This window comes from Salvelinus namaycush, chromosome 21, assembly GCF_016432855.1.
Source record: "Salvelinus namaycush isolate Seneca chromosome 21, SaNama_1.0, whole genome shotgun sequence".
In the NCBI taxonomy this organism is placed as follows: domain Eukaryota; kingdom Metazoa; phylum Chordata; class Actinopteri; order Salmoniformes; family Salmonidae; genus Salvelinus; species Salvelinus namaycush.
The window spans coordinates 40,613,801-40,626,702 of record NC_052327.1 but is presented as its reverse complement, the minus strand read 5'-3'; the positions used below and the strand labels follow the sequence as shown (position 1 = coordinate 40,626,702).

Here is a 12,902-nt window from a genome sequence, read left to right as displayed (position 1 = left end):
TGTGGGGATGCTTTGCTGCAGGAGGGACTGGTGCACTTCACAAAATAGATGGCATCATGAGGAAAGAGAATTATGTGGATATATTAAAGCAACATCTCAAGACATCAGTCAGGAAGTTAAAGCTTGGTCGGAAATGGGTCTTCCAAATGGACAATGACCCCAAAGTTGTGGCAAAATGGCTTAAGGACAACAATGTGTATACAGTATGTATGATTTATTCCACTCGATCGTTAACAATAAATGACAATTAAATCAATTGTAGTCCGACAAGTCAAGGGGTGTGAACACTTTCTGAAGGCACTGATCTACAGTACACACAATACCCCATAATGTCAAAGTGGAATTATGTTTTTAGAAATGTTTACAAATTACACTGTATGTTTTTGCCTTGTAGAGTTGAGGAATTGCATGTTGGTTACTAGTTACATAGTAAGAAAATGGTATACACTCGTAGATAAAAGGGTTCCAAAAGGGTTCTTCGGCTGTCCCCATAGGATAACCATTTTTGGTTCCAGGTGGAACACTTTTGGGTTCAATGTAGAACCCTCTGTGTAAAGGGTTCTACCTGGAACCAAAAAGGGTTCTCCTATGGGCTCAGCCAAAGAACCCATTTAGTTTCTAGATAGCACATACAAAATACATGAAAAAAAGAATACATTTCAAGTGGGAGACAAAATAAAACTGCAGGCTGGAAAAAATATACAAAATACGCAGAAACCACAGGCCTGCGGCCTAGAGCCGCAAATACATGCCAAGTTTCTGCTGTTGATGAAAAGTCTTTCTACCTGTGCCTCACAGCACATTTTGTTATTTGCATATTGTTAAAGCTATACTCCAGACATGACATATCACATGGTATTGTGAGATTCCAGGATATTGATTAACAGTGTCTTGACTTGTCATTTCAGCTCATTGAATGATAAAACCCTGCGGCATTTGGGTTTCATCCACCCAACATACGGTTGTGCCAGACGTCTCTCCTATAGTACACTGAACAAAAATATAAACACAACATGTAAGGTCACAGAAATGTTCCATTCGCATAAAAAGCTTATTTATCTAACATTTTGTGCACACATTTGTTTACATCCATGTTAGTGAGCATTTCTCCTTTGCCAAGATAATCCATCCACCTGACAGTTGTGGCATATCAAGAAGATGATTAAACAGCATGATCATTACACAGGTGAACCTTATATAATGATCAACACAATGCTACAGATGTCACAAGTTTTGAGGGAGCGTAAAATTGGCATGCTGACTGCAGGAATGTCCACCAAATCTGTTGCCAGAGAATATAATGTTAATTTCTCCACCATAAGCAGCCTCCAATGTTGTTTTAGAGAAATTGGCAGTACGTCCAACCGGCCTCACAACCACAGACCAAGTGTATGGCGTCATGTGGGCGAGTGCTTTGCTGATGTCAACATTGTGAATAGAGTGCCCCATGGTGGCGGTGGGGTTATGGTGTGGGCAGGCATAAACTACAGACAACGAACGAAATGGCATTTTATCGTATGCAATTTGAATGCACAGAGATAACGTAACGAGATCCTAAGGCCCATTGTCATGCCATTCATCCGCCTCATGTTTCAGCATGATAATGCACGGCCCCATGTTGCAAGGATTTGTATACAATTCCTGGAAGCTGAAAATGTTCCAGTTCTTCCATGGCCTGCATACTCAGTAGAACTGTCACCTATTGAGCATGTTTGGGATGCTCTGGATTGACGTGTACGACAGTATGTTCCAGTTCCCGGCAATAACCAGTTACTTCACACAGCCATTGAAGAAGAGTGGGACTACATTCCACAGGCCACAATCAACAACCTGATCCACTATGAGAACGAGATGTGTCACGCTACATGAGGCAAATGGTGGTCACACCAGATCCTGACTGTTTTTCTGAACCACACCCCTACCTCTTTTTTAAAGTTATCTGTGAACAACAGATTCGTATCTGTATTCCTATTCATATGAAATCCATAGATTAGGGCCTAATGAATGTATTTCAATTGACATATTTGTTTATATGAACTGTAATTCAGCACAATCTTAGAAATTGTTGCATGTTGCATTTCTATTTTGGTTCAGTTTAATTAACTGGCTTGTAGGTAGAAGGCATGGAAGGGAAGCTAGTAGAAGTTGCCTATAACCTTGATACAGGGTGAGATATTATTTAATCCCCCTGATGGTTTTTGTTTGAACTGGGGGAATAAGGTAAACTGATCCTAGATCTGTGGTTAAGGGTGAGTTTTACCCGTAACCATGCTGGGAGGTAATGTGGGTAGAGGTATATGGGAGAAGGAGTGAACTCACTCAAGCAGTCACCACCTGACCAGCCGGGTCGACACTCAGCACAGTACTTCCCCTTGACGAAGAAATCATCTCTGGGCCCCCATGTCCCATTGTTACACCCCTTACAGTTCTCAAATATGCTGCAACCTAAGACAGAGAGAGGAGAGGAAAGAAAAGAAAAGAAAGAGGGTGAATGCGAGGAGAAAGAGACAAAGAGTGAGAGGTTATATAGTGCTGATTGAACACTAAAACATCTAAAACCTCTTCACCATAAGGGTGATGCATTCAGTCACAGTCTTGGTTTGACCGTTCCCAATGACTGTTCGGTTACAATCAGCCACATACGTCTACTGTATTCCCCTTAGTGCCTGTTTGCTCTTTAGCTCAGTCCTGCTAAACTCATCAGGCTCATCATCTACTGTACCAGGGTAACAAAACCTCAAAAACACATGTGTTCTTCCTGAAATAGAAATGTCCAGAAAACCCCCAGAAGGACTGAGTTTCAGATATATTTTCACTTTGGGGGTTCTGTGGTGCTCTGCAGTGCAGACATCCTGAGGACAGGCTGGGAGTCAGAGATATGGGTGTCAGAGATGCAGCAGCAGGACAAATAAACACCAACAGGTATCAGTGTAAACATCACATGACTTTAGCATGTGTCCTCCTCCATACAGTATCCTCCGAGTGGAAAGGAATGCGCGTGCGTGTGTATCTGTCAATAATGTGTGGGTGTCTGGCCAATAGTTCAAGCCGAGGAGTACATGTGATGTGAAGATGAAGCAGATGAAGAATATATGTTGATAAAGAGAAAGTATTAGCATATTCCCATTGGTCAATAATTCATGCAACAACTTGTGGTGAAATATTATATCTACTCATTGTGCTTTTTCAGCAATATGTTTTCTCTTAGGTTATTTATGCTGTATTAACCTTGTTATTGCCAACAGACCTCCCACACAGAGTAAATACACAACAGGAGAGCAAACATAGAGGTGTGAAGGAAAATGTTATGTTTGTGCTTTTCTCATAACCAATTCGACTGGGTTGCATGCAACTGACTGATTGATCGTGCCTGGGAGGAATCCTCTCAATCGGTATAAGCAATTTGTCAGTACGCCCAGAACATTGTTTTGAGAACCAAAGGGGGTGTCTCAGTTTCAAGGTCTCAGCTTGGAGAGAAGAAGCCTTTTGAGCAGTGCTTAATTTGTAAATCAGAAGGTGCCGGAACAAAAGTGAGTGCTAGAGGGGGGTGACCTGGGGACTTCTGAGGCATCAGAAAGCATGGGGGAAAAAATTATTTTATTATATAGCGTTGCATGCATATCATTGCATTTGCGGTAGTGGCATAGAGCAGTAGAGTACAATAGAGGCACTTACAGAAGTTGCACACATGAGGAACATTTTTAGTAGCCAAGGGTCCAGGAAATTGTTGGCCTTTTAAAAACACATTTCATGCAATTCTACGTCATTTTACTTTAGACTTTGGCAGAATCCTTTTTAATACTGCACAAATGATCGAAATTGCACTGACAATCTCATAATCTGAGATCAATAAAAACAACATTGTCTTGAATCCATCAATAGCCTAAGCCTAGGTGTGTGGAGACATTATATTGTAGGCTACAATATGAGGATGAAATTATAGTCCAAAAAAATGCTTTCCAGTTTCACTGGCGATTGTTGATGCGCTCGTGCCAAAAGCCTACCCGCTCTCTTTTGTAAAACAATATTTGGAAGTTGATCAAATATTTCGGTAGCCTTCCAGTATAGTCTTCTCTTTTCAGCAGGAGTCATTGCTTTCCAACCTGTGTTTTCCCTCGACTGTATTTGAAATTGTCACGCCCTGACCTTAGAGAGCCTTTTTATGTCTCTATTTGATTTGGTCAGGGTGTGATTTGGGGTGGGCATTCTACGTTTTTGTTTTCTATGATTTTGTATTTCTATGTTTTGGCCGGGTATGGTTCTCAATCAGGGACAGCTGTCTATCGTTGTCTCTGATTGGGAACCATACTTAGGTAAGTTGTGTGGGAAGTTAACTTTGTTTGTGGCACATAGCCCCTAAGCTTCACGGTTGTTTTGTATTGTTTATTGTTTTTGTCGGCGTCATTTCTAATTAAAAGGAATATGTCAACTGTGCTTATGTCTGCGTAATGAGAAAGTAGGGAAAAAATGAAAACTTCTGACTATTTCTGGTCTAGTGATCGATTACAAATGAGTTCGCTGCACACAGTTACATAGTTACAAAGAGGAGATTCTCCTGATTAAAATGGTGCCTGACTTGAAAAAATCTAAATATACACATTGTGAGATATTTGGCGAAATAGACCGGCATTCCTCTCCATAGGAAAACAATGGGGTGAGCTCAGTGTTCCAAGGGCAAAAAGTATTTTGGGGCTAGCATTTGATGACAACCGAGCTCGCTGCCCAGACTTACATAAATAAAAAGAGGAGATTCTCATGATTAAAATGGTGTCTGACTTGAAAAAATCTAAATATACACATTGTGAGATATTTGGCGAAACAGACAGACATGCCTATATTTCCCCTATAGGAATCAATGGGACGACCTCAGAGTTCCATGAGTAATTTTTTGGTTAGTTTACATTTTAACTATAAACAACGTGAGCAGGTCTCATTGCCAGCAATAGCGAAGCAGGCATTGTGACGTAGAACCATAAGTGGGGAATAGAACTTTCGGAAGGCGAGTTGGTGCCACGGTGCTCAATAGAACTAATAGGAGCTGGCAGGGTGAAAAATGCCCTAAAATAAGGTCTGTTTTTTTGTGATTACTTCAAAACAACGGCAAGCAGCTGGGAAATATTATGAAACTGGGCTCCATGGCGGATACAATGAACTAGTTTTTATCAGAAAAAAAGCATTACAATGTTTCGCAAACCATAAACCCGGTCCGGCCTAACCCAAATCAACTCATAGAATATTAGGCCCAGGCTGAAAATCAACTTTTTCACATTATGTTTTTTTGTGAGGGGCAGGAGAATTAACGAAGAGGCACCACAACTTGAACTTTGGTCTTGTACATTGCAAAAAGTGATAGTAATTTTTCATGCCACGTGGTACCGGATCCGGCCAATTAGGTTCCGGAATAAAACAGTCCAAAACGGAGAGGTGCCAGATCTTGTTCCGGCAGGATCCGACTCAAATTAAGCACTGCTCATGAGGTATTGGTCGGTCACATGCATGAACCAAATGTTAATGATTAATCAATTATGAATTAGCAAAATCATGCAAATATAACTTGCCTGTGTAAGCAGTATATAAGAGAACTAACGGGACTGCCCGGGGGAGCTCCTGACCGACGTGTACTATGGTGCATGCATTGATTTTGTTGGAACCTCTCCAGCTTGCTGTTAATAAAGAATGATTAATTTAAGATTGACTTCAGGTGTCCCTGGCGGTAATTTCCACGACAGAGGGATGCACTCAACGAAAGTAAAAGTCAATTTAATGGATTGTACAATGTCTCTCAATATGTAGCTCTCTATTTTCTGGAAAATAATTGGGTTCAGGCATCGCTCTCTAATGTGGTTGGCCGAAACTCACTTCATTTCACTCTAGGTGACATAACACTGCTCTTGTATGTCTGCCAGGCTTATAACAGAGCCTTGGAGGCAGATGGCATAGAGGCTACAACATCAGTCAAGATATGATGCTGGATCTAACGGATACTGTAGGGACAGACATTTCAGACATGTACTGGTAGAATGACCTCATATACTGTGTATTTTTGCAAATTAAACATGTATTAACAAATCCAGCACCAAGGTATAATGATTCTGACCATGTTGTCAATAAAATTGAATACACAGCATGCAGGAATGCATTCAACCAGTCCTCCATGGGTTTACCAGACAAAAGAACCAGAATGAGTAGACATCCCAGGTTTTGAGCCAGCATGGTGGTGTGTTGGACAGGTTTACCTGGGTGGATGATGCAGGGGTCACACTCGTTGAGGGCATTGCGGCAGCAAGGCACAGCGTAGCCAACGGGGGTGCCCTGGAGGGGACACTTACAGCGGACCACGTCGTACTCACAGCAGCCCCGACACATGACGTTCCACTCTGGGCCCGGACAGTGGTTATATAGGTACCTGTAGTCTGGGAACCAACCAGTACATCAGGGTCAAATACATAAGTCAGACACTTTCAAATAATTGAATGTTTTAGCTTGGAGTTTTTGGAACTATTCCATTATCCTGACAGCCTATAGCTGGTATTTATTAAAGTGAGGGTGATGGAGAAGACTGGATCCGGAGTTGTATTTACAAAATGAATTTACTTAATGGGGACATCCTATCCATATTTTCCTCCTCTGCCTGCTCATCTGTGTGTGTTTTGTAATTTTCTTTTACATCAGACATCATTAATTTGGTAATAACAGCTAGTTTTCAATCGGCACCCCGCTCAGACCACTCCTAGATAGTCCTAGCAAATTCTTGCTTGAGAAATTGCTCTTTGCTAACAAAATATTGAAGTTTTTTTCTAACCATTTTAATTGAAAACAATCACAGTAAGAAACTTAATTGTTACCCAGAAATGATGAGGAACATTCATTTAGTAAAAAAAAGTATCTCTCTCTTGCTCTCTGTCTCTCTTGCTCTCTCTCTCTCTAACTTATCTTCTCTTCCTGTCTCTCCCTGCATTGAAGACTTCAACATACATGTTTCCAGTTTTCATATGAGGTGTAAATTCAGCCAATGAGGCCTGAACTGTTCAATTTATTAAGAAGCTCTCTGGCTCCTCTTTTTAACCCGAAGTCCTGTTGCTGTGCAGGTCTGTCATGGTAACAACCTCAGCAGTATGTTATTGTGTTTTAGCCCACACATTCACACACACCCATACACACACAGAGTATGTGACTTAGTGTTGAGGCTTTGATTAATCTGTGAGAGTCTGTTTGAGGACAGTCAGCTGGACAGGATGTACAGATGTCCTGGAATGCCATTAGATATCTCTCCCTACAGTTCCCACATCTCTCTGGCCCTGTAACATTAATGAACTCATAAATTATATTCTACTCCTGGGAAGATCTGCACTTCTCCTTAAGAATCTAATCTTTGCCATCCAAGAACAGTGTAGGAATGGCATACTGTTCTATATTAATCACTCTGAGAATGGATTACATAAGAGGCCAGGTCAAATGTATTAGCAGTGCTAAGTGAAGATTAATGGCGCTGCTTTCATACTTTGTTTGGAAAAATCAATGAGTGATTTTGCAATTCTCTTTGTTTTGGATCCGTTGTTCTTTGGCTGACGTATTATTGCTGTGGTAACCCTGAAAAGAAGGGTTATGGCAAATGTAAAACAACAAAACAATATGTTCTACTCAGTGAGAACAGGGAGGGTAGTCTAAACAGGGTGTAGTCTACACAGGGCATGCTTTACTAACGTAATGTCTATGACCTCAGGATTCCAGTATAATTCCAGTATGATGCTATTACTCATGTAAACACCAGCCCCTTGCTCAACAAGCCTGTCCCTCCCCTTCAATAACCCCCAGATGGTTTTATGTGTTCAAAACACATGTGGCCTAGTACTCTTGTTCTCATCCATACTCGTCTCTTCTGTATTGTATGATGTTTTCAGATTTCACCGGCTGTCTGCTTCTCCCTGACTAAAAATGAGTAACTCATAGTGTCTATTTATATTGACATTTTTGTGGATTTCCTAGTCTGAAAACCACAAGCATCCTCCTCGGCATGGCCTCGTTTGGAGGGACGGGGGGGGGGGGTGCGCAGAGAGAGAGAAAGAGACAGGGAGAGCAACTGAGAGAGATAGCATAAGAGAAGTACAAATGAGAGGGGGGGTGACCCACGCCTCGACCGCTCCCCAGGGTGGCTGATGGACCGGGTTGTGGGGAGGAGGAGGTCACCTGGGCCAGGTTTTCGAGGATCAGAAGCATGGAGTTCGCAAGAGACTCTACACCAGCTCTGGTCGCATGACCCTCACCACAGTCACACCGTGTCTCTCTCTCTCTCTTTCTCTCTTGCTCTCTCTTCTTAACTTATCTTTCCTCCCTGTCTCCCTGCATTTAAGACCTCAGCATAAATGGTTTAAAGAGCATGTAGGGATATTTGAGAAAACTCCACATTCAGCCTGCCTCACTAGCATTGTTACTGGAGTCAATTACTCATACATTTAACCAGACCGCATCAGAGGCATGCTCACTGTAAATGGCCACATTCCACAGAATGAACATAATAACCGTGTTAAATGTTTTTGTCTCTGACCTGTTTGTGTATTTTGTTTAAGCCAACAAGCCTTACAGCATCCAGTTTTGACAATTTGACCAACTTCCATTTATCCTCCAGCAGTGGCTGAATATCTTTTCACGTATCCAGTTTGTTTTTCTATTCACGCATCGAGGTTAGACGGCAAGGTAGCAACAATGAACCCTATGCTTTTATAAGAAGTACAGTAGAAGGTCTACTTTGTCCTTGCCTCATATTCTGCAGAGCTCAGTACTAAGTGCACTACCAGCAGCAGTCTGGAGGGGATCCATGGTGGAGGCGACAGTGACTGGAGCCTGTGATTTCTATGGCATCTTTTAAGTGTCTGTGTAGACTAATCTAGCCCCCGTGGTTATGGACCTGGACTCCACCCAGACTCACATCTGCTACACTCACTGATCTACAGCAATGTACAGCAGTACAGACGCTAGGGCGGTAAAAACTGTCAAATAGTCATCCTCGTTGATATGATTAAAGAATAAAGTGGATTACACAAGATTATAAAACGGGTTGTTTGGATCCTGGATGCAAAATACCATGAAGTGTTAAGGCTGGTTAACAGTCCATCTAGTTAGCTACTTGGCTAGCCATTTCAAATAGTGAGCATAGCTGACAATGTCTTAACTTTAGCTACTTTTATTCATTATTAGAGGAAAATAAACCCTCAACATCTTAATTATTTACAAGGTAATGTTGAGCTTCCTGAAAATAACTCACTGCCACACTGTGATGAAATAAAAGTGGATAATTATATCTGAGAATATTAGAACGCCTGCACAGGAGGATTTGGTCTGGTTGCTGTGGCCGTCCGATAACCACAACAATATACTTTTTTCATATCTGTGTGACAAGGAAGACCATCGCAGTGACGGTCTACAGACATTCCGGAGTATAAATGAAATGCGTTTTGACCAGTGACACTTGTCGTATTCTAATTGTCTACAGACATGTCATTAGACCAATTATAAACTGGCCTTTAATCTCAAAATTCCCCTGTCCCGCAGCCCAGGCAGGAAATTCATAAACTTCATCTTCCTTGGGGAAAAAAGCGTGTACACATTATTTTTCCATGCTACTGTTTGGTTTGCAACAGTTGGGGGTGGTATAAACCTACCTGTCTGCCTCTATGACCTGTGCAGCACAGTATAATTTTACAAATGCCAGTAGGATAGCTATCCCAACAATGAACATGAAACAAATAATTCACCATGGAAACTTTAAACTCTCAGAATTTCATTAATTCATTAACCAGCGTTGTGCGGCCTATGTATGCCTATTGGATATGTATTCAATTATTTATTGAAGTTCTTGTCTCTCATCATCATTGAATCTCTGCTAGCTAGCTACATGCCAAAGATTTGTTCAGCGTAGCAACGTCGAATGAATAGAATGATTAGAATTAACGACTGGGTCAAAACATGAGAAGAGAACAGTTTAACGACCAGCTGATTGAGTAGCAACTTCAGAATGCAAAAATTATATTACTCGTTAAAATAATGTTTTAAATGAAAAAAATCCATTCATATTTTTAGAAATACTGTAATTTATATTGGCCTACAGGGCAACTGGGATTAATAGGTTAATTAATATTGTTACTTCCACTAAAGCATGAGGGCAGTTGGGAACATGGCTACTTAGGATGTCGTTTGTAACATGGCATTTATGCTATTAAATGTGGTAACACATTGAAAAGAACCTACAGATAAAAGTCTCTTTTATTTAGCTATAAACAAGGCCATTACAGCAAATACAAGAAAGGGTCAACAGGTTTTATGGCTGGTCTGGCATTGTCATCATATCAATCGACACATCGTCTCCGACCTCTAGAGATAGTGAAATTCATGCTTTGTGGTCTCAAATGGTAAGCTGCCCCATGCACATTCATGTGATATCAAAACAATATACCACAGTGTATCATATATATGATATGATTTAATATGTCAGGATATCATATAATACGATCTCAGGAGTGCCATGGGTGTACAGTTTATTATCGCTTGCCCCATTTAGTGTAGTTTATAACACATTTTCGGGAAGGGGAGCTTAAGTTTCAGATGACACATTTAATTAATATATGGGCTTGTCTTTAGTATTTGAATGCAGCCAGTGCAGGACATCCTGTTGGTGGTGGTGATAGTGGTGAAGGAGGAGGAGGAATCTTTTTAGGAGGAGGACATTTTTGCCTCAGGGGATGAATTTTCTGACATAGCCGTCCCAGAAACTATCAGGGCTCTATTGCATAAAACATCTTAAGTAAATTTTACCCTTATCTTTTCCCGTTAGATTTTCTTAAAGCTGCAACATGTAATGTTTTGGGGGACCTGACCAAATTCACATAAAAATGTGAGTATAGATCTCTCATTCGCATTGAAAGTAGGTCTAAGAAGTGATAGATATGTTCTATGTGCACTATTTCTGTGCTTGCTGTTCTGAAAATGCAATATTTTTGGTTATGGAAAATATATTTCACAGCAGGTTAGATGGTACCTTGATACTCCACACTATACTTGATTGTTTTGTCACATAAACTGAAATTAGGCAAACTATTAGAATTTTAGCAAACAGGGCGGAGTGATTTCTGCATAGTGCATTTTTAACTTTAAGTCAGTTGCACAAAATATTTTAAGTCAAATTCCCCCCTTAAATTAACGGTGCCCATGCTGTCCCTTAAGTGCTTCATTCAGTATGGATATCAATGTAAACAGCATTTGTGGAGTTGCATGTTGCTTTCCTCTGCCCTGGTGGCAAAAGGAAAACATCAACCAGCTAGCTAGGTGTATAGGTAGCTATTTAGTTAAACAATGGAAGGTGCACAATCCATGGCTACAAAGCTAGCTGGCTAGCTAGCTACAGCGCATTCAGAAAGATTTCAGGCCCCTTCCCTTTTTTCCACTTTTTGTTACTTATTCTAAAATAGATTTTTTTTAAAAAATCCTCTTCAATCTACACACAGTACCCCATAATGACAAAGCAAAAAGAGGTTTTTAGAAATACCATATTGCATAAGTATTCAGCCCCTTCGCTATGAGACTCGAAATTGAGCTCAGGTGCATCAGGTTTCCTTTGATCATTCTTGAGATCTTTCTACAACTTGATTGGAGTCCACCTATGGTAAAGTAAATAGATTGGACATGATTTGGAAAGGCACACACCTGTCTATATAACGTCCCACAGTTTACAGTGCATGTCAGAGCAAAACTCAGGATTGTGTCAAGCCACAGATCTGGGGAATGGTACCGATACATTTCTGCAGCATTGAACATCCCCAAGAACACAGTCGCCTCCATCATTCTTAAATGGAAGAAGTTTGGAACCTCCAAGACTCTTCCTATATCTGGCTGCCTGGCCAAACTGAGCAATCGGGGGAGAACCCGATGGTCACTGACAGAGCTCCAGAGTTCCTCTGTGGAGATGGGAGGACCTTCCAGAAGGACAACCATCTCTGCAGCACTCCACCAATCAGGCCATTATGGTAGAGTGGCCAGATGGAAGCCACTCCTCAGTAAAATGTACATGACAGCCCGCTTGTAGTGTACTAAAAGGCACCTAAAGGACTCTGTGTCAGGATTTGGCCAGGATTGTTCCGGTTTTGGCCACTAGATGCCCCCATTGTGCTTTTGTTTTCCCTTGTTTTCCCTTTTGTTTTCCCTTGTTTCCAGTTATTATTTGCACCTGTGCCTCGTTTCCCTTGAATGTATTTAAACCCTTAGTTTTCCTCAGTTCTTTGCGCTGTGTTTGAATGTTAGCACCCAGCCCCAGCAATGCTGTGTACATTTGTTACTCCAGTTGGATTCTCTTGAGGTACTCTGTTTTTGTTCTTGTTTATTTATTTTTGATTATTTCTTTTGAGGTTTTATCTACCACCTTGTGGATTTACCTTTTGTCTTGGAGGATTACCTTTTTTCTCTTGGAATTACTTTGGATTTATATTTTTGCCTGAAGTACTTTCCTTTTTACTTTATTAAAACACCGTCTCAAGTACTGCTGTGTCTGCCTCATCTTCTGGGTTCTGCCGTCTATTAGTGGCTCAGTTTGCTAAGTGACTGTTTCTCACACCGGAGACCCGAGTTCGTAACCGGGTCCTGACACTCAGACCATGAGAAACAAGATTCTCTGGTCTGATGAAACCAAGATTGAATTCTTTGGCCTGAATGCCAAGCGTCATGACTGGAGGAAACCTGGCACCATCCCTACGGTGAAGCATGGTTTTGGCAGCATCATGTTGTGGGGATGTTTTTTAGCGGCAGGGACTGGGAGATCAGTCAGGATCGAGGGAGAGATGAATGGAGCAAAGTACAGAGAGATGCTTGATGAAAACCTGCTCCGGAGTGCTCAGGACCTCAGACTGGTGTAAAGG

At 41.3% G+C, this 12,902-nt stretch overlaps 1 protein-coding gene across 1 annotated transcript in view; it reads right to left on the bottom strand.

The window, feature by feature from the left end:
- LOC120066377 (inactive serine protease PAMR1-like) overlaps positions 1 to 12,902 on the bottom strand; it is a 60,689-nt gene that overhangs the window by 24,516 nt on the left and 23,271 nt on the right. Inside the window, exons 2-3 of the mRNA XM_039017703.1 lie at positions 6,237 to 6,413; positions 2,320 to 2,445 (exon numbers count right to left, since the gene is read on the bottom strand). Coding sequence (XP_038873631.1) covers positions 2,320 to 2,445; positions 6,237 to 6,413 — 303 coding nt within the window. The remainder of the gene's footprint in view (positions 1 to 2,319; positions 2,446 to 6,236; positions 6,414 to 12,902) is intronic.